This window comes from Coturnix japonica, chromosome 15, assembly GCF_054131305.1.
Source record: "Coturnix japonica strain WE chromosome 15, WE-NBRP24, whole genome shotgun sequence".
NCBI lineage: Eukaryota > Metazoa > Chordata > Aves > Galliformes > Phasianidae > Coturnix > Coturnix japonica.
The window spans coordinates 14,222,858-14,245,747 of record NC_140677.1 but is presented as its reverse complement, the minus strand read 5'-3'; the positions used below and the strand labels follow the sequence as shown (position 1 = coordinate 14,245,747).

Below are 22,890 nucleotides of genomic sequence, written 5' to 3'. Positions count from 1 at the left end.
ACTTGTGACCTCAGAATGGACTTCAGTTATACAGAGCTGTGAAACCTTAAATGATTGCCTTGTGACTGAGGCTTAAAGGAGCATTAAGCCCACGCCTTCCGAGGTGTGAAGTTAAGTGTATTAACTCCATGAGATACCTTCACTCCCTCAGCTTGTAAAAGAACCATTTGGTATTTAATAGCAGCATCCCCGGTCCTACAAAGAATAAGGAATATCTGAAGTGAGATTTTCAATCCAACTGTTGAAAATTTGTAGAGGAATGCAGAGCCTTAAAACTGAGCACAGAGGAGATCTTCACTTAACCTGGCCAAGAATCACTAGAACTGACGTTTATAAACTACAAATGCAGAATTAGAACTGCATCTCATATTTGAAGGCATATCACATCATTTCAATGAGAGTATGAGAAAAACTTACAGATGCAACAAGCACTTGCATGGACCCCTCATTCTGAACACATTTAATACTTACAAAACGTTAAAGAAAAGTAATACCCAAGAACTTTAAGGATTTGTCCTAGCAGAGTGTAAAGAAAGCAACATGGAATTGTTCACAATCTGTATGTTTAAAAGAAATTAACAAATAAGGGAAAGAAATCACTACTGCCACTACTCTACAAATAAGATTTTTAAATTCTGTAGCTGACAGTTTCACGTGTAACGTTATGGACTCTTACCCTTTTGGTTCAGAAACAAGACGAAAAACTGCACAGCATTCTGGCTGCAGACCTCTCACTTTAAGTGCCTTCATGAGACAATCATGTAAGGTCATCCCATTTCGCACATTTACCTGTGTCCAAAGGAAAAAAAAAAATGTACTGCGTGATGGTTTCATTCATTTATGCTTCTTTGAGGAAAAAAGTATCCAGCCCTCTCCTTTTCTGCAACTGGTGACTTTTAAACAAATAAATAAGTGTCTGAATTATGTAATGACAAAATTCTGTGCCCTCCAATTTAACTCACTGCACATTAAGCCAATCTGTCAGGCAGGCATTTTCTGCTACCGTGCACTCAGGCAAAGGAAGTTTGAAGGCCATTTTATTACTTTCATTTCTTACAACTACTAAATTTCTGTGAACCAAATTTGTACAATGCTTTTACACACAGGTAGGCTATAAACAATAGAAATGCAGGCAAATGGAAATACTAAATCTAAAAAAAGACTGAATTTAGATTCTAGAGAGCTCGGGTCAAGATTTTAGTTAATACTGGCGTATTCAGCTCTTGGAAATCTCACAGCAGTGAAGCTTCTTGAGGAACACTAATTACCATGCTTCCCTGCAGACAGACTTCTACTGAGTAAAACGGTAATAGAAATGACTGTGATACAAAACATAGGCATCACTGTTCACATCAGCCAACCGCTGTCTTTTAATCTTGAATATACACATTGACGTATCTTACTCCAGTATATTGGGAAAAATACAGCAGCAAGGTGGAGAAATACTAGGTCCCAAAATACAGCCATACAGCTCACAACTTGAGTCCCCAAGAACTGGAAAATCGATGACAACACATTCAAAAACACAGGACAGGTTTTGTGAAGCTTGGCATTTTGATAGTAAAAATAAACATCATAGCATTGGCAGTGGAAACAATACCACATTTCTTCCATCAAGGTAACACAGACTTACCACTGTACGTTGCTTGTTGGGCAAGAAAACTCGAATGGTATTACTGGTTTTGGAAGTATCTGATATCTTGCCATCATCAGATGCTCGGCGCTGATAACCAAACTGCTGGACAATGGTTGGTGAAATGCAGTTTGGGCCATCAAAGACAGAATCCTTGAGTCCAAAACCATTACTGATAGTCTTCCAAGCTCCCTGAATGTGCTCCATGGATGCAGTCTAGGGAAACAACAAAATTAGAGGAATGAGGGAAAATCACAGCATCCTTCACCATGAAGAGCTATTCAAAATTCCTGACACAGCAGACCTCCTCACCATCTGTTCTCAGACGTATCTGAGGACTGCATTGCCTCTTCCCTTGTGAGATGTTCAACCCACACGTACACAGTACAGTTTACCCACATCTGTGAAGTATTCCACAAACTCAATGCTCAGAACTGTCCAGTGCAAGTGCCAAGTTTACAGATTAACTTCAGATTCACCATTAGTGACTTCTGAACACTGCCTACGTTCCTGGTCACCTCTGTGAAAGGGAAACTCATATAAGCCTGATAAGTCAAGAAATGCCAAAATAAAGGTCTCCCAAACAACTGCAAGGACTGACAGACCTACACTATTCCCCAGATAGAAAGAAATTCAGTTCGTAACACCAAAAGCTCTTTTACTGAGCACCTATCAGATTCTAATACATCTCATTTCATGCTGTTCTTTCTCTGTTGTAAATTATTTGAACGCTCCCATCCATTTCCTCACATCCTTGCTGTTTTCTACGACTGAAGAGATAGAGCAATGGAATTCATGGAAAAATATCTCACTGGTATTAAGCGCCCATTTGGGGATTCCCAAAAGGATAAACGTGAATTTCAAAGCATTACACTCAAAGCACAACTCCAAAAAGCCAAAAATCACTAGATTCATAAGCACTCAACACTGGTGAAGATTTGAACCCAGATGTGACAAACGTTTAAAAAGGAAACATAACCAATAACTGTAAATAACAAAGGCTTGGTTCATGTGAAGCACACACCATTGCACACAGACTTTGCAATAGAAGCAAGAAGAAAAAAATAATCCACAGCCACTCTCTGCTGCCTACCTCATTCTTTAGGCATCTTTCAACTTATGTAACAAATCTACTCTATGTGATACTGCTAAAAATATTAATGGGAATATCAGGTTTCTGTTTCATATTTCAATGAAACACTATCAGGCAGAAAGGAATGTCATCATTTTGGTGCCATTTTCCAGCTACTCTTCATCAGAATTACTACGGTCTGTCTTCAAGTGCAGAACTGCAACAGCAGCACTCAAGTAATATTTTAAGATATAAAAGTATGAGCAAATTGATCTCCTTCTAGGTCCACTACTGTGACAATACTGATAGTGATAAACCTCATCTTTTACACGCTTATAGAAAAAAAATCTCCTATTATTCCTCTACCTCCCACAGATATATTATAGACTGTGAGAGACATTTGTACGCGCACTAAAATGAAATGCAATAAACTGCTGTGCCATGCACATACCTGGCAGTAACAAATTCCTACAAATGACCGACTGAATAGTCCCAAGGATTCACTTCTAAAACCAGATTAGGCAGAAAAATCTCACCAGCGATAAGCACTTTAAAGTCATAAACACTTATGAAGCTTTTTTCTTCCCGTATACAAAATGCAATTACAGAGCAGTGCATCTACTTCTGCCTAAGCTTTACCAATACTCTCCACAAATGTCACTAGAAAGTTCTAATCCCATCCTAAACACAACCTGAACAAACCTGTGGTTCCATTACTGCAATGTCACATGTTCTCAAATCTGTTTGCCTGTTGAAGCAGCCAAGAATAAAAATTGTACCAAAAATCAACTAATATAGACAATGTACCTGCGTAACATAATGGCAGAATAAAAAGAAAGATATCCTTCCATCAGGAAATCTAAGAGAAGCAACAAACATCAACAGTTAAATGCATTTCACCAGCACAAAGTCAACTCAAAATCCTGTCTATTACCACCTACAGAGCAAAACCCCTAAATACTTTAAAGTTACTTTAACTTCTTCCACAACCACCAGAAGTGTTTAGTCTGAACTGTCCAGAATTTGGGTCTGTCTCCCTGAGAAGACGGCTACGAAAGGCTGAAAGCTCACAGAGACAAAGCAAACCCCGTCTGTACACGAAGAGAAGTGCCTTGCCCTTTATTTCTGGAAGAGACACCGAGAGCTTTTAAAGACAACATAAACCCAGTCCTCCCTCCCAACAAACACACACAACTTTGCCTGTTTTTCCCACGTGAACAGTTAATGGTTACGTTCACATTTAGCAAAATATGCATACAAAGGCAAGACACCTTCCTTACAAAATCCAGATTCCCCTGTTAGAACCAGAACCATTGAACACTCTTTCTGTACCAAACAGAACATCACACACAGCAACAACCTCAGGTAAAGAAAAGCAAAGCTGGTGTTTAGAAGCACTCAACTGTAACTTTTAGTCATTTCTGTTAAGTACAACTGCTGACTGGAGATTCCCCCTCCAAAAAAACCCAAAAACCAGCAACAACAAATAAACATTAAACTGTTATTAGAACAGCCATGGAAGAACAGGACAACCTGGGACCAAAACTCTACAGCATAAAACCCCCATTCATTTTTCATACCTATTCATCAGCACTACAAAGAATCCTAAACTGAGTTAGCAGCCCCTACCTGAAGTGTAATGACGTGTAACATTTACCTCATAATAAAATCTGATAAATAGTGAGAGGGGCTCACCCAGTGCTTTAAGGTGTTCTTTCAGCATCATGAAGATTACTGCAGCCAAAGTCATATTTAAGACTTTATTTTTTAAATGTGGTCAATTCAGATGCATTACTAGAAATAAAAAGCACACTGACCAATGCTTTACTTCACCTGACTGTATCAGAATCACACGACACTCGTGTCACACTCAGATTGGCTTTTCACCAGATGTTACCTTCTTCACAGCAGAGTTCATCAGAAAAGGATGTAGAGAAGATATCCAGATAGATATCCAGGAGAGCCCAGCTTGTGCAGCACAAGGTCATGTGTCCGCAGGGCTATTTGCATTACACAGGCAAGTCAGACTTCGGACAAGCATTTTTTTTTCCCCACAAGTCTTGCTATCAACTGTACACACATTCTCAGACATGTGCCTATTTGCATTTTGAGCTTTCTCATGCTTGAATTGTTTCAAGTACGGATGAAAGCCCCAAACTGTGTTAAGAGTTCCCTGGAACTCATCCACTTTACAGAAAAAACGAAAAAGTTACTCAAATGTCAGCAATCCAGCACATGCCCTTCCCACACAAGTTCTTGAGAACCAAACAAAAGTGACGGAGAATTTCAGCACAAAGAATTGTCAGCTTTCTCCTTCTTCAGCCACATGTAGTAAATGAATTAACACTGAGGATGCCACCACTGCTCTTTAAATAAATATCAGTTTTCTGAAAAGACAGCCACCCTAAGGATGAGGTGAACTAAATAACTGCTGACAGGTGATAGATATGCAGGCTACGTGTCTGAATTGTTACACTGAGGCTGTTAAAAATGTCTACAAAACAGCAGAGAGTTGGAGGAGGACACAGAGATCCAACTGACAAGATTCCAATCTCCTCAGACCAGTTTTAAATGTGAAGCATATTTCACTGAACATGGGACCTGTGCCAGAACCAGCAGCACCACAGGCAGGTCCATGCAGCAATTTTATGAAACTGAGCATAGAAACTACGAAGGAACCTGCCATGAGTTTGGGATTTCCTAACCCATCCCACCTGGGGCTGTGAGGGAGCGGCTGTGCACCCCACAGCAGGGTACAGGCCTGTGGGACAGAGAGGAGCAGGGGCAGCAGGAGCCAAGAAAAGACTGAAAGGAACCTTCATCTTCTATGAGCTTACGACACAAGAAGAAATGATTCCTCCTTGTACTTGTGAGCCAGTAAATGCACCTGGGAATACTTTAATGTATGTTTCTGCAATGTGAACCAAAGCTAACGTGATAATACTTGACTATTTAAGTTGCAACATGCCTGGACAGCTCGTCTTGTTTCCAATACACAGATAGCTGCAAAGAAACCTGCATAAATTGGCAAACAAAAATTGAACCTAAATAGAAATTACAGACTATACACAAGCAAAATTACTTAGAACATGTCAAACAGTGCCTTGAGTGCCTGCAAAGGAAAATTACATTATGTTCAGCTCTATCTTATATCATCTTACTAAATACTTCCATGAATTTACAGTTCTTTGTGTGGGTTTTTACTTGTCAAAGTGTTTGAGGTACAATCTCAGGAAAAAAAACAAAAATAAAAACCCAACCAAACAAGCAAACCCACGAGTTGGAAGATAACGCCACAGACCTGACTTACGTGAGGTCTGGATCACTCACAAAAGATCTGTAGTTGTGTGGAAAGGTAAACGGTATCTAGAGGAAAATATCAATAAAGTTCCTAAGAGAGAAAGAGCTTTGCCCTGCAAAGTAAATACACATCGAGACTGACTAAAGAAAGAGCTTAATTTAAACACACACTTCTGATAAAGCAAACACTGAAACAACTGTAGACATCCTATCTATGCTATGGAATTTTTCAGAACACAAAACACAAGTTCTGTTAATAGTCAAGGAATACAAGCACAGAAATCATTTGTACTGTGTCCCTTCTCTTGAGAATAACCCATGGAACGTGGAAGGAAGGATGAGGCAGGGTAAGGAGCATGTCAGATTTGTACCTTTAGTTTTCCTTTATGTCAATGAAGTCCTATGACAAAATGATGAAGTGCATCATCTGTGGAAGACAAGACAAAAAACACTTTAATAGCAAACTCTAGCACATATGCAACACAGCGAATCAACAGCCAACCAATTATTTCATGAATTGCAACATTAGAATTACCTTACCTTCTATCTACCAGTAGTGTTCGTGGCCCTCTACTGTTTTTGTTTGTATTTTAATACAACTATCAATGTAAGGAGATGCACTGTATGAGGCCAGACTGCACAACCACCACAGTAACTCACCGTCATCTCACTGTTATTCAGAAATCACCACAAAAGCCTTTTACAGCTGAAACTCACTCAAGTACATACTGAACACTTCACTGACATCAGGCCCTTAGTTACACATGCAGCCACCTCGCTGACCCACAAATGTCCCATCAAACCTTGAATCCAAAAAAAGGTAACACGCTAAGCCTCAAAGGTTATTGCTATCTTGCATACAATTGTAAAAGGAAGAATTCTCAGGGAATCTTGCTTAAAAGATTCTACAGAGACTGTAGAGAAGGCATGGAATGCTGTCCTCCACACACCAAAGAAAAAGGTGAGCTGTACAGTTCTAACAGAAGACAGGTGAGAAATAATGACATACTTAGGAAGTAATCCATGCTGAAACAAAAGCCAATTTCTTCTTTTCCCCAATTACATTACTAAGGGATACAGTGTAGAAAATACAACCAGAGAGTACGTGTGGGTCAGAAACAGAACAACAGGGCAGATCAGAGGACCAGAGAGACGCATCCTCAAAACAACTACAAAACAACTACCTTGTAAGTGGCTATCTGGGCAATCAGCAGACTGACAAAAACAGGGGTACAGTTACAATCCTCACATTTAGTTGGAAGTCTGGGACAGACTTTGAGAAAAGAAAACCAATCTGTGTGACAGATAATGTCAGACAAAAAAACAGGAGATAAAACTGATAGGCAAGGATTGAGTTCTTGAAGATTTGTATTGCAAAATGAGTGAGAAGAAACCCAATATACCAATTGAGAAAACAGCGTAAAATTCATGTGATGGGTTAAAGAAGGAGCAGGTACAGCACTTCTACCTGCATCCAAAGCAACAGCCATAAGGGAGTAAAGCTGTGTGCTTCTCTTGACAGATAAGAGAAACATGGAAAATGAAAACCACAGTAGAACATCTGCTAGCAGAACTGCCAAGAATCAAAGTTTAAGTAGTGAGTGAGTTGACAAGAATACCAGCTGTTATTGCAGATGTGAGATTCAATTAAATGGGAGAAGTAGAATTGTTTACCTAAGACAATGGCAAAACTAAGGAAGAAGAAAATGCCTGCAATGCTGGAGGATGTGTGCCTGCTTGTAGGATTCCCACCTGAGACACTGCGGGACAAGAGGAGCAAGGGAAGCAGGTGTTCTGTACAGGAACATGGAATTTCCACAAGTTCATCACGGACCATCCGTTGGTATCAAAATACTGTATTGGAAATATTAAGAATCCTGCTACAGAAGTACACCTCATTTCACAAACAGGGAGAAAAAGAATTTGGCACTAACAGAACTGCGATACAATAGGTTGCATTTCAGTGTTTTCAGATCACTTGTTTTTGCTGAAAGTTTTACAACATACACCTGGACAATATGTAAGGTTAGAAAAACAGCAGTTCAACTGATTGTGATTCAGGCAGTCCTACACTTGCACAGGTGATGTTCTCTATGTGATGCTTCTACAGCCAAACCACAGCATTACACTGTGCTGCCACTCCTGCTGCTTACTCCAGCTCGTTACCATTGGGCAGGTACAGCAATCTGCCACCAGCAGCGCTGCACATCTCTAACAAGAAACAGTCTGAACTCCTTTACTGCTGTGTGAGAACTGACAGCTTCAGCCAACATCAGGTGGGGTCATGGAAGTTATGACAGAAAAACTCCAACCCACTTATTCCTGGGCTACATGTTTCATTCTTGTCTTTTACATCACATTGCTTACTTAAAGCTTGCACGTGAGAGATGAGGTAGACAAAACACTGTACAAAGGGAACCAAAACAGAAAAACAAAACACAACTTCTGGCTGCCATAAAATACACAAACAGAAGTGAAAGAATCACAATTACAACAGAGAGGTTATTTGTGATGAGAGGAGAAACAGTATTTTCAAACGTGAGAATTTTAGTCTTGATCTCCCTGATCATGTTATTAAAAATGCTCTTCAGAGCTTGTAGTGCTTCTGTAAAACAGAATAATTCCAGGTAACGTCCTGTAATTTAACATCACAAGGGCAGATCTTAATGGAATGGGTAAAAATAGCACTCGTGGACATGCCAAAGGAGAGACTTTCCACTCTATGGCCACTGCTTGGATTGCAACATCAGCTGGCTCTCTTTTTATAACCACTTGATTGCCAGTGAACAACTTACCGAGAGAGCTCAGAAGGTTGGAGAGACAGGAGAGCAAGGCCAGAATTCACTTTCAGATGAAATCAATGCACTGTATCACTGACACGGCCACTTGGGTCCACCATGTTATTATTGCCTCTGTAAGCTTTAAACTTGCTTCTAAAAGCATTTAACACAAATGAATCATGCAATTCAGAATACAGCTTATTTTCTGTTAAACGTCAGCATAAAATTAGAGCCTTGCACACTGTTTCTTTTGGCTGCAACACACTCTGGAAGCCACCTTATGCTGCCCAGGTTGCCATTCTCCAATAACCTCATTTTGGTCCATTTCTGGGAACACAACTCCTAATTCCAGCCAGCTCGGAGCAACTACTTTGTAGCACCTGAACCCCACAGATTGCTTTTCCGGCTTGAAAGTAAAGGTAACAATCCAGGGCAACAGTAACGATTAGAACTGCCAGACCAGAGATCAAACAGACAGAAAAGATATTTTGTTCCAAAATGTTCCTGTCAGCTCCCACTGGACTTGTCCAGCTGTCTGACCTCTGCAAGGGAAGCCAGCATCCTCCAATCTCCAGCAACACCTACAGGATTCTCCCTGTCCATATCTACATATTGGAACTGACTGGATGGGGCTGACACACCTTATTGAAATAGTTTAGACCTGAAGGGATTCATATTCAACCAGGCATTATTAAAATAAGGAATATTTACCTGACAGTAACTTGCCATTAACAACTGCCAGGTAAATTCGGGTCCTCTGGAATTCTGAAAGAAGGTTTTACAGGACATGAAGCTGAAGCTGCATCCTACAGATATGATCCTCTTTCAGAGCAACTTGATGTTTCTACAACAAATCTTGAAAAACATCAGATTTTACTGCGTACCAAAATACATCTCCTGCAGCTGGAAGCTGGTCCAGAGGTTATCACTGGTCCTTTCACATTAAGCTTTTTATTTTACAATATATTTACAAAACTAGCAATTCTGGTTGCAGCTTTGGTAGCAGTGAGTTAGGAACATATACATATATATTTAATAACTAAATCAAAAACCAGCCTTTTTTTTCCTCCAGCAGCTCTGCTACCATTGAAGCTTCCAACCCAGCAGTCCTCCCTCCGTGTGCTGTGCTGCTTTGCAGGACCATTGCTCTGTGCTCCTGCAAATCTCACTTCCACAACCATTCCATGCAACTGGATGGGAGGATCCACAGCCCACCTGTTACACTGCGCTTTGTTCACATTCACCACGAAGTTCTCATGTCAAATATCACAAGTAACTTATCTTAAACAGCAAAAATTGTGGACTAAAGCAAAAAGGATGGTAATTTAGGTGCATGTCCAACAAGCAGGCAGTGTTTGGGGGGGATGTGGGGCAAAGACACTTAGTTTTTTTCCATAGGTAGGAAGAGAATGCAGGAAGTGAATGGGCAGTGCATTTAGAGGATTTCTCACAGATGGGAAGATCGCTCCAGAAAATACTCAGAGCACGAGCAGATTCAGCAAACATGGTGAAATGACTGAGAACAGAACAAGAGAGTGGAACACACAGAAATAAGTCTGAATTATTGATGGAGTCAACAGAGACAGGCACCGGAGCAAATGACAACCATAACATACTACAGCAAAACAGAACAGCAGAGCAGTCTCATGTTGAAGTGTCTCAGTAAGTGCTTCGATATTAGCCCTGCAAAGGTTCCATCAAAGACACCTTCCTGCAGCACAGCTCTACCTTGCAGCTCACTCACGTCTCTCCAGCCCGTGCTCCCAAAACACCCGTTTTGAGAACTCCAGTTTGTTCTCTACTGAAAGAAATTATGTAACCAAGTGCCCTATTGGGGGCTCGGAGCCATTTTTCATAGTCTAAAGCTCTGAGCCAGCTTTAATTAACATGGTTAACCCCACGCCACACCCAGCTCCAACTTAGTGAGGCCACCTCCCTCCAGCTTGTGAGCTAAAAATACGCGCTGCCCCACTGCTCCTAACCGATACTAAGTGTTTCTGCTGGAAGGCAATATTAATTAACACCTTTCTGACAGCTGTTTGTTGGAAATGAATATTTTAGTTTCAGCAGCATAAACTGCATGTGAAATGAAGCAATGTCCTACAGGGGTAAGAGAGAACAGGCAGTGCTACAGCAATCGGTGCAACATCTGCAAAGAGCCACAGTGCAGCACGCAGCGTGCAACAGGGAACAATAAAGCAACCTTCTATCCATAAACCTGGAAATACAGGTCCCATCTGCAGGGTTCTCAGCGAAGTGCAAAGAAAACAAAGCAGAGACACACACTCATCGCACACAAAGATGGCTGTGAGGCAGCTCCAGAACTCTTTTGCCTCAAGTTAAAACCAATTGGCTTTGGTTTAACCACGCGAGAGCTGTGCTGCACGTAGCCTGGTGAGCAGGATGCATTGAACACAGGCACACCTGTGAATGCAAACAAATGCACTGACCGGGATTCACCGCTGCACCGTCCCATTGAACCCAGAGGTTCTTCTATACTGCAACCTTAGCTCTAATTCTTGACATTCCCCACCAGCAGGCAAAAACCTTTGGAAAACAAATAATCGCATCCCGCTGTGTCCATTAAAAACCTTTAAAGAAAAAAAGCTCACTTCTGTAAACACTGTTTACTATCGCTTACAGCTCTTAGCTCTGAAGCCTACCAAGAAAACGCTTTACTCATTTACAAATGACTTGAGAAGGGTTTTGTATATCCCCATTTACTACACACACTGCAGCATCTCGGTACACAAGATGACCATACTCTATTAAACTGCAAAAGGTCAGCACACAGCGCTGCCATCAAATCAGCTCTGTGTGAAATAGATGGCATTTCTAATACAAACACAATCTCCGAGTCACCAAAGGAATCCACGTATGCCAGCTGCTTTTCAAAGCAAAACTGTTGTTTACAGAAAAACAGTGTACGCAGCAGGAGCCAGCAGAGCACTGGGAATTATTCACACGAGTCTGGCCCAAACAGACTTTCTTTTCAGAAGGGCGATGAACATCACCAAACACAGATCTGGACTGCCAGCATGACAGCCATGCAAAGTGAGGTGGCCTTCAAAACCAAGAGAAAAAGGAAAAAGCTGTGATTTGCCACAAAGGTGGCAGCATTTGGACACAGTTTCCGAGTGTTACATCAACTCTTCTTACCATTAATTTCTAGAGCGGGCAAAACGTTTGCACAACCCTACTCAAAACAGCCCATTTCTAATTGAGAAGCTGCTTTCAATGACTGTATTTCAAATCAGAAAATACCAAAGGTTTTTGTGTAAGCAGTAACGTATCAAACTGGTACCATGTTGATATAAGCCAGCTGCTCATTTACAAGCGTGTTTATCTTACACTTACTGAAGTCATGCTTAAAACGCTGCTTCAATCACAAGTTTTCATCTTGCTTTACGTATTTTTGTTACTTCCTCAAAGAAAGATAATTCGGACTTATGTAGTTTGGTATTTTAAGAGAAACTGAAGCTCTATTTCTTATCACACAGCCCTTAGATTTCTGCAGGTTTAGGCTGGAATACAGTCCATGAACTTACCGCCCTTTCCCATTATTCACCTTTTTCAAGCTGTATTTACATGGAAGTTTTGCAAATCAAACTGCAGACACATGTTCACTCATTTCCTCAGCAACTGGCCCTATGTCACCATGCCATCCACTGTCCTTCCTCCTCACTTCCAAACGTTCTTGAGCTTATTTGCTTATTTCAGCAGAGCAGGCAGGTAAAGGCATTGGGAATACAGAGCTCCCACGGGCTATGGGAACAGGAGGCCAGATTATGGAGGAACCTCTTGCTTCCCCCAGCAGTACTGCAACCCCAGGTGCAGCACATCCCACGTGGCAGAAGCCAAGCAGGGAACCTGCCGGCAGCCAGGAGGGAGGCAGGACACAAAGGAGCAAAGGAGAGGTTCCAGCACAGCAATATCGAAAAGGGCAAGGGATGCCAGGTGTAACGCAAAGCAGTGGTGAAGGGCAGAACTGAAGGTATCATGGAAGGGAACACTGGCAGAGTGCAGAGGTGACACAGAACCGCACACAAATAAATCTATTAAACACAGATATTTAATAGACTTAGCACATCTGCTCAAGACATTTAAACATTCTGTGTACGTAACACAAAAATGAATTTATTAGCACAACTCCTCCATCTGAAACTCACTGCTTAAGGACTTCTTTAGTCACAGCAATTTCACATAACAGCTTTTTGGTTTCCAGCTCCTGCAACAGCTGAAGAACTACAACAGTTTATTGTATCACCTTCATTTGTTCCTAAAGGCAGAAAACTGGGAAAACTTGTTTTTTTTCCCTCAGCTCCTGGTTTCTCAACAGCAAATGCGACAAATACCTGAAGTGAGGGGCACGTGTGTCCCAGCAGAAACCAGTGCTGATCCAGCACACCAAGAAGTGCTGACCAACCATTCCCGTAGGTCATGTCTGTGGTTTATAAAATACAAGTTATTTTAATAAGCTGTAGTAAGTTTAGGCCCTGAGACAGCAGTCAAACCCTTAAGTTAGTCAAATAGGATTTGCTGCTATTAAAAAAAAAAAAAAAAAAAAAAGGCTAATTTTTAAGTGCACAGCAAAAAAAACAGATTTATATCTTCTTTGGAAAAAAAGAGACTTTCCCTGTCGCTTCCAGCTTTTCCTTCAGAACAGGTCTGTCAGCAGTGTTGCACAATACATTGTCCAGTCCTGAAGATATTAAGCACGGCAACAAACCACATGAAAACACATTCCAGATTTCTGGAAGCACTGCTGCTCCAGCCCAAATAAGCCAGTCCACTGCTGATTTAATGATCTAAGATTGAACTGCTTACCGTATTCATCAGTCATCCGCTACATAAGCATAAAATACAGATCCACACTTATTTTTCTGATTAACTGTAGCCTTAGGGCTTGCCTATGGAAAATATTTATAAGACAAACTAAATGAAAGTCACTTCCATTCTTAATGAACAGATTTAACCAAACTGCTTGGAACTGAACTCTCCCATTCATCACCGCAATCTTTTCTTTCACACCTACACTGCAGGCAAGAGCTAAAGGACAGCAACATCCATTCCAGTTATAACCTACTGTTACCCAACAAAGAAATCTTAGGCAGTGCTTGGATTGGGGTTTTTCAGAAGCTTTAATAGGTGGACAGATTTCAAAAGCTCTAAAGGTCTCTTGTACATCATTACTTCCAAGTATCTTGGCTTAAGTGCACCATAGTCCTTTCTTGGTCTGTGTACCTGCAGCACCCACAGCAGCATCCAGATGGAAACATGTCGTGCCACAGCAATTCTATTACAGAGCTTGAGGCCTCACAGTCCCAGGTGAGCTCCCTTCACCTGCAGACAGGACTTAGAGGCTAAGAAGCAAAGCCTGCTCATGCTGCTGTCCCTGACACGGGCAGGAGGAGCTGCTGCTGGCGAGTTATTTCTGTGTACATTTGAACCGCAGATAAAAGAGTCCGGGAACAGAGCAGTCCGGGAGCAGCAGCACATCTGCACGGCAACAGCGGGGCGACTCGAGGGAATCGGGCACCTGAACACCCATACTCCAGTCTTTACATACATCTTTTTAGACTGAACCCAAGGCAGCAGCTCACACACACCGCTCTCAGTCACGCTACTACGATACAGTCCCATTTTTTCGGTCACAACCCCACAGGAAGCGCCGCGCGGTGGTGGGACAAGGATCCCGAATAGGAGCCGGAACGTCCCCAGCAGCGGGCAGCCCCACACACAGCGCCGGGCGCTGACAGACAGAGGCCGCACCGCGCCCAACACACACAGCGGCTGAGGGACCCCGCGCCGCTTCGCCTCCCCTCTCTTCCCCTCCCCCCGTCCGGAGCCTTTTGGCACCCTCCCCGCTGCCAGGCCCGGGCTCAGCCGCAGCTCTCGGGGCAGAGGCCCCCCGGCCCCACAGTACGGGCACAGCCGAGGCCCCGTTGTCCCCCGGGCCCTGTCAGGGCCGAGAGGCCGCCTCCCCCCGCGGCGCCCGAGGCTCCGCTCCAGGCGGCGGCGACATCGAGGAAGAGCCGGGAGAAAGGGCAGAACGGTAAGAAGCGAGTCCCGTATCGAGCCCCGCAGCCCCGCTCGCAGCCCCGCGCCGCCCTACCTATGTCACTCCCTCCCGTCCGCCGCCTCCGGGCTCATCTCCCCTCGAAGCCGTTCGTTTCGTTCCTCATCTAAAATGGCGGCCCCGCACCCAGCGAGACATTTATCCGCCGCCCATCGACCCGCCGGCGCTCGGCTCCTTCCCCGCTCCTGGCTCCTTCCTCCTCGCACCGCCCTCCTCCTCTCGGGCCGCCGAGCACCGAGCAGCCGATGTCAGCGCTCCTCCCCGCTCCTCCCCGCCCCCTCCAGGCGCCGCCATTTGGGAGCGGTGGAACACGGGCAGGCCGCGCTTCTTTCTCCTCAGCGGAGGAAGGCTCTGAAGGCATCAAGTGCCTACGTTAAATGGCATCAATGTGTCGTCCTAACAACTTGGGAGGATAGCCACTGCAATATCAAACATTGCTCCTATTGCTTATTATTAGTATTTAAGAACGTTCACGTTTACAGTCGTTAGATTAATTAGTATTCAAGCAAGCGTTTCTCTAAAGAGAGCCTCCAGTAAAGCTCTCTCGGCCTTATTTGGGGCTCCTCTGCAGAGGGAGGCTTATGCTGTGTAATCCAGCTCAGCTGAAGTCGCATCAACAGCAAGAGCAAAGGAAAAGCAGCACTGCTGGGCAGCCTGTCCTGAACACCAAGTAAGAAAAGAACAACATACAAAGGCTGCAGCTACTGATGCTCTCCAGGGAGAGGTGTGTAATTGCCATCCCCATTTCAGTCTGCTATGAGGAGCCCTAGAAGGCTGAAACAAATCTTGGTGTCCTCAGAAAACCACAATTCAGTACGTGATTTATGGACATGAATCGCGCCTTTCAGATTCTCAGAGTAGCCTTTCCCACATGTGTCACATTTAAACCAAGAGCCCTCGGATGCACGCAGTTTACGTGACTTTAACAGGATTCAGAGCCAAACTGTTGGCCCAGGAGAAGCAGAAGGTGAATTCACAGCTGTGTGTACAGTGAATATTTGCATTGCTCAAGACCGAGCGTGTCTGTGTAATGTTGTAGACAGCAGCACAGATCTTGGTAAAAGGAGAACCTTAAAGTACAATAATGTAAAATGAATAAAAACATGACATGAGAAGCTTGAATTTAACATCTTAAGCTTTCAAAAAGGGTAGAAAGATCAAGAATCGTAGTCATAGATCAAACCACTTCAGATAGGGATGATCTCAAGCTGAGTTTCAGGTAGTTAAACATATCATTTAGAGTTTGTTGGGGTTTTTTTGTATAGTTTTTTGTGGTTTTTTTAATCCTTCATTGTAGAACTTGAATTGCATATGTTTTTATAACAATAGAACATCTTATATATGAAGCTCACAAAGCAGTATACTTGTTTTGCTGGAAAGGAGACTAACACAGTCTGTTCTTAGGAGTTATTTTTGTTATTTTGTTCAGAACAGACTCTATATTTTATCCATATCCAACTACACGTGGATGCTGTTGGGCTGACAACTTTGCATGCTGTCACTGTTCAGACACATACCTTTCCTCCAGTCTAATCAGCATCTTTTCAGCCACATACTGAAGCAAAGTCTTGGAATCTTGTCTTTTCCTGTTCATAACTTAGAACGCTTCCTCCCAAAGGTTTCAGTCTCTATCACTATAGATAAGTGCGCAGTGATCTCAGTCTCCCTGGAAAGCATCGAGTCTGGAGCAACCTGCGCTCTCCAAGAACTCAGCAGAAGTTGTTGAGACTGAGATGGGGTTGGGTAGAGCTGTGTGCCTGCAGGTTCTAACCCACAGGGATTTGCAGTAATACATCTTTTAGGTCCAATTTGGTTTGGTATGTAGAATGGACAGTCCAATACAAAGCTTGTATGAGTATCGATAAATTCATGTTATTTATTTTCAGGGTCAAGCTAACCTAAAAACTTGAGGGTTAACAAAACTTTGCATAATAGTTTAGTATGTGTTACAGAATCGGTTCATCTCTAATACTTTATTCCACCTATTAAGCATACGTATGCTTGTTATTCTTATGTTGCCCTTACATAAACATAACAATAAAAATATTTGACAGAAATGCCAATTGTGGAAGGTTTTAGATGCAAATTTATGTGGAAACACTTCAAAGTAAAACTGAAATAGTTTTTCATTAAACATTGCAGAAATAAATAATTTATTCTGATAATAAGCAGTAACCAATGGTCTTTTAATGAAAAAAATATCACTGATAGTCTTACATGAAAAATATTCTTCAGATTTTCAACAAGCTCCCTACCAGATCTCTATCCTCCATATGCTCTCTCTGCAATTTGTGGTATTAGAGATATCCAGTATCTCAGGCTTATTATATGTAGAGCAGCAGAAAATTTCAGCTCCAATTTCAATGCAATGCAACTTGCTTCTAGGAAAATTCAGAGGTCCTGCTCTGCCCCATCCAGTTCTCTCAGACTCCTCTCCAGACAGGAGATATTAAGTTGCTTTCTTGCATTTTAGCTACGCATTTGCAGTACCTATTACCAAGACTTATCTTCTAACATGAAATGGAACAGTGACATATGAGAGCGCTGGTCAGAACTTTGGAACTTGAGAATTTAAACAAATGTGCTGGTTATGAAGCATTGTCCCTGCTGTGAGACTCAGCCCGAGTCAGTTGGCTCAGTTTGTTATACACGCTGTGACTGCCCCTCCATTTGCAAAAGGGGCACAACCTGACCCAAAAATAAATCAACCAACCAACCCAGCCCCCTCACCACCAAAGCCATTTGGTTTAAAAGTGACCTCCACCAAGTTGTATGTGACAACTATATTTTATTAGGTAATCATCACTGTAACTGTCTCCAGCTCCAGTTAGAAATAGATTTGAGAGAGAGCAGGTTCTCAGCATAGGGACTGACTGATGTGCCTTTGGTCAGAAACATAACTTGGGAGGCTTGAAAGAAGCGAGAAAGAGTCAATGAGTAACCATTGTATGCTGAGAATATCAAAGCAAGAAAGTAACAGAGCGGGGATGCTGAAGTGATCTGTGCCACCTGCAGAGTGAATAAACGCCCAATTTGAATAAGCAGTAGATGAGCTCCAGCAGGGGAAAAATAATTAATAATAAATACAAATCAAGGCTTTCATTTGTTTGCTGCCTGAATAATCCTTGTTACTTCATAGACAACAAACACAGTAGTTTGATATATACACGTAGTCTATTTTAGAAACCTAACCAAGCTGGTTTATTGGGTTTATTTTGACTTTCTGAAGAAGCCTAACAACAACAGGATCTACTCACAGCAAGGTGCTGCTGTTTAAAAATAACAACCGTAAATAAATAGCTCCTTCCTGACAACATTCTGAAAGATTTGTATTATTATTACTTTCCAAGTACCTGACACAGAGCTGCAGAAATAGTCTGGTGTCTGACTTGGCATTACCTCATGATGTGCATTATTTTTCCTGCATATGGACAGTTTGTTGTGTGCAGTATTTGAACTGCATTCTGTACTTAGTTTGGAAACTGGCTGTTGTGGTGATGCACACAGGATGACAGCATTTCAGCTTCATGTGAAGAACGATGGGCATTGAATCAGTAGCAGTGGAATAAGAAAGGGAAGATGTATGTGTGTGCACACGTGCATGTGATTATTTCTGAGTATACATGTTCAAAGCACACTGAGGGATGACAGGCAGCAGAACTAAAAATTGTCAGTTTCCCTTTATCTTCTCACAGATTGTAGATGTTCTGATTCTTCAGAAAACAGCCTCTTTTTTTTTTTTTAATAGATTTGAAGAGGATCCTGTTCTTGTAGACACACACTTCTGTTGTACTCAGAAACACCGGCTTACATTCTTTTTGACATCACACTGCGTTTATCAAAGATAGATTCTAAGAGACAAGAATCAAAGGCAGTCTAGCCAGCCTATCTGACAGCTCACAAGCTGTGCTCCAGCACTGTTATTCCCAGATAAAGCCGAACTAATTATAATATAGATATGAAGTTACAAATACCTGACATCATTCAAGGGTTTGATATATTTCTGCTTAGCAGGAAGACAAAAGTCTCTTCCAATCCATACACGTATGTTCATGTATTAGGAGAAGTAGATCCTTCACGTACTGAATTTATTTTTTTTAAGTATGTGGCTTTCAGCATAAATCTTTATCCGCTGTGTTTCAAGTTCATCTTAAACATTCAAATGAGCAAAGATAGGCGATCAAAGGCATACATTAGCTTTGGCAAGTGTACCCGTTTTAGCCACCCTTTGATACTTGGTCTATCAGTGTGATATACAGCAAATTGTGCTTACAAGGACATGAGAGATGTGCTTACACCATAACTTTAAATTTTCATTATTCTATTTCTGAAGTTATGACAATGAAGGATTTCTGAGTTGATTGAGCTGAGCTGGTAACGGAGCTGTGAAGCATAAAGCATGCTGGTACACTGTATTTCAGGTATTTCTAGGCTAAAATGCATTGGTGAAGGTTTTGGTGTATGCTCATGGGCCACATCTCTGTTACAGGTACCAGCACCAGCATTCTTGCCAGCAGCAGAACGCACTGCCAGCCTGCAGCATGTGAAGCCTCATTGGATGATCCAGTGTATGTATTCTAGTTCAAAAAAGTATATGCATGATTCATGTAGTGTCTAGATTCTCAGTGTTTCCGTCAGATGTTTGATGTCATTTGTTAATTTTTGGTTGCTTTGTTACAAATTCATTTCTCTTACACTCATCTATAGTAATCACATAGATTACATGCATCAGAACATGCTTTTCCTCCAATGGAAAAGTCAAATTACTTCTAAAACTGCTAGTACACAATGGTGTTCATTTTGCTCATATTTTTGTAAGGCTTTTTTTGTTGTTGTTGTTGTTTTCCAAGATAAAAAACAATGCTATGAACAAAACAACCAAATTACTTGAGCAGTAATTAGCAAAGACATCAGGTCAAAGGAATGCAAACATACAAGTCTACTGCTATGCCTTACTCCAAAACTGAGCTATGCTGTGTTAGTAGATTTGTTAAATCTTTCAGCAGTTACTGGGAAATGAGTACCAACATGCCTGGTCATACCCGAGTATTTTTAATACTTTCAAGATGGATATCTAATACTCAGATGTTGTCAGACCTAGTTATTCAGCCTTTCCTTTACTTCAGATTTTCCTAGTAGAGACAGAAGCTTTGTATTAGCAACAAAACAGGTTAAATGCAGAAGAAAGTCTTACATGAGTGGAACAGTGACATAAGAGCTTAATTATCTGCTGAAACATTAGTGCTGAGACATCAGTTCTGTTCAGTTGTAAGGCTGCATAAGTAACGCAAAATTTTTGCACTGCTAAAATCTTTGTGAGCTCAAATGTTCCAGTTTTGTGCTCAGACACCAACTTTCAGACAGGACATCAAAGGCCTTCCCCCACCACACCCCTCCATATATTTTATAGTTGAAGGGAAGAACAGGAGCAGCAAATTCATGTCACCAGTACATAATACATATTTTTATATCATTCCAATTTGGGGGTTGATGATTTCAACATATCACTGCTTTAATTTGCCTATAAGTACCACACCAGTACTTTAATCCTAAATGGAATATCACTTACGGTATTACTGGGCTATGGGAGCTTCACGAGTGTTCTGACAGAATAATTGAAAGTTAAGTTAAATCTTTCCTGAGGCAAGTAGTGTGAAACTCAAAAGCACTATTGCTATCTGAGGGGAATCGATGCTGAGACATCTCCCCAGGACACTCTTGTAAGATATGTATCTTTTAAACCTATATTTTCAAAATAAACTGAGGTGGATTTCTACCCCTCTCTTGCGAAGGCTGTGAAGTTAATAAGAAATATTGTGACCAGAGTTATCTTACACTGATGCATGCAGTCCGCTTGACACCAAAGCAGCTTGTGCTTGCTTCACCCAGCCACACTCTGGGTAGATGCTCTGCCTTCTTATAGCTTGCAGGAGCAGAGTTCAAAATTAGCTGTTTAACTAAATATTTGGATAAAACTTTCAGTGCAGAGCAACAGTGTTTTTCCTTCATAGTTATATGGGTTTCGATTTACTGAGTTTAAAGTGAGATCATGCTCTTAGCTGACAAAAATGCAAGCAAAATTATTATCTGTTGGTTGGTTTGTTTGTTTTTGCTGGATTCTATTTAGTGTTTGATGACATAAAGTCAGTTAAGTTCATTGTTAAAGGTGTTTGTGTCCATCAGCAGTTTTGTTTGAAATAAGCAATGCTTATTTGTATAAGCCAGTTTTCAGATTATTTGAAATAATAATATTAAGTAAATAACATTTAGTAAAATTTAGTAAATTTCTTATTAGTAAGTTGCATAAAAAATAGATCAGCTCTTCCAGATGTACCTGGCATTCTAATTTGCTTCTCTCCAAGGCAGGTCATTCCTTCTAAATGTACAAATACGTGCCAAGCCTTAGCGAAATTATGTTTTAATTTGTACACAGCTTAGATCAGACTGGAGTATTTAAACGTGTTCAGTGTAAAGCATTGGCATCATGCACTACGGAAAATGCCACATTCAGTGTGGTGAAATTTGGTATTACCATATATCCGAAGCCCTCCAGTAGCCAGAGCAATACCAACTAGTTAAGCATTATCATAGCAAACTAAGTTTCAGGTGTCATACAGGTATACTAGCCTGTATTTTATACTTAAAGCATGAGATTTTAGAAGCTTTGTTGGGCTGACAGCTACTTATACATTTGAAAAACAGTGAAATCTCACATCTAAGTGAACAAAGGGAAAAGCAAGCCTGTTCAAGAATAATTCCAATTTCTGTAGCAACTACAGGAAATCTTTGAGAATGGGTAGGAAACAGGATCTGTTCTCATATTTGACAGTATACTTCATATTAAATAGTACAGCATAGATTTCTTTCTTTTAATATAGGCCACGCAATTCACTGGAATGTTTGACTTAAACACGCAGAAAATCCAAGTTTCTCCTAGGCATAGAAAATAGACTCAAGTGATTAAAAAACTTCTGGTTATTTTTCCTGGTAGCTTTCTGTTGCTTGTTTTTATAGGAAGTTAAGAATTCTCTGAGGAAAGTGCCAAGATGTTTGTGTGGCTTTATGAGTAATGGAAAGAATTTACAACAAAATATGCTACTGCTGAGTAGTGATATGGAACAATAAATAATAAAACAGTTATTTGTTAAGGATAGCTGAGATTCCTGTTCTGCAAAATAGCTTTTCCTTGAGGGATGTGGAACTCCTATAGAGCAACTTATATGAAACATCAGAGAGGATACTTGCCAAGGAAGCCTTTATTTGGAATTTGACAAAAAGCCAAAACGTTTTAATTACCTTTACTTTGTAGTTGAACTTCTTGGTAAGAAAGTACTACTTGGAAAAATAGTGCTACTGCTGTAGAATTTGATTACCCTGAGTAAATTCAATGGTTCCACTGGGCCGGAAACCTAAGCAGCCTTTCAAAGAGTGGACTGAAAGAAATGTTTTATTAAAAAAAAGTCTTGATAAGGAAATAAAAGCCCAGGTCACCAAAGTTAAGCAAAATTTTAAATACTAATGTAGGTTATTAAAATGGAAATCTTCTTATGGAAACAGGTAGTTTTCACGTGGAATACTGCATTTCTCATTCAAGGGAATAAAAGAACAGCAGATTCAAGAAGGTTTTCATCACAGAAGGACAGAATATAGAGTTATTCTTTTGCAGTAACGTAATACGGAGAAAATCTTTCCAGGCAGTAAGCAGTATGAGTGCTACTCTTGCATACCACTGTTTACTATGAGGGATAACACCGCTGGCCTTCATTAGCATTTTAGAATAAGTGAATGTAATTATGAATGCCATTATAGTGCCAGTATGTCATACTTAACCAGCTGTTGGTATGCAGTATGTATGCTAATGTTCCTGAAAGCAGCTATCTTCAAACAGTCTGAACTGCTTTATTTTTAAGTTTAACCTGAACTTGTTACTTTGATTTCCCACTGATAATACAAGAGTAAACAAATAGCATAAAGAGCACTGTTAATCATGGAGCCTTAATAGCTCTCTGCTTTTGTCCTTAGTTCT

The 22,890-nt window shown here is 41.2% G+C and overlaps 2 protein-coding genes across 12 annotated transcripts in view; one reads left to right on the top strand and one right to left on the bottom strand.

The window, feature by feature from the left end:
- RAF1 (Raf-1 proto-oncogene, serine/threonine kinase) overlaps nt 1-22,890 on the bottom strand; it is a 57,554-nt gene that overhangs the window by 18,085 nt on the left and 16,579 nt on the right. For 6 of the 11 annotated variants that reach the window (XM_015874717.3, XM_015874720.3, XM_015874721.3 and 3 more), the window contains exons 1-4: nt 14,901-15,085; nt 6,377-6,432; nt 1,634-1,849; nt 677-789 (exon numbers count right to left, since the gene is read on the bottom strand). In XM_015874717.3, coding sequence (XP_015730203.1) covers nt 677-789; nt 1,634-1,840 — 320 coding nt within the window. In that variant the 5' untranslated portion in view covers nt 1,841-1,849; nt 6,377-6,432; nt 14,901-15,085. Of the gene's footprint in view, nt 1-676; nt 790-1,633; nt 1,850-6,376; nt 6,433-14,900; nt 15,086-22,890 lie in introns of those variants that run through there. The other 5 variants (XM_015874719.3, XM_085516934.1, XM_085516935.1 and 2 more) reach the window with 2 other exon arrangements.
- Nucleotides 14,063-22,890, top strand: part of LOC107319686 (uncharacterized) — a 48,254-nt gene continuing 39,426 nt past the window's right edge. Inside the window, exons 1-3 of the mRNA XM_085516087.1 lie at nt 14,063-14,113; nt 14,489-14,840; nt 19,354-19,432. Of these exons, the coding sequence (XP_085372213.1) occupies nt 14,063-14,113; nt 14,489-14,840; nt 19,354-19,432 (482 nt within the window). The remainder of the gene's footprint in view (nt 14,114-14,488; nt 14,841-19,353; nt 19,433-22,890) is intronic.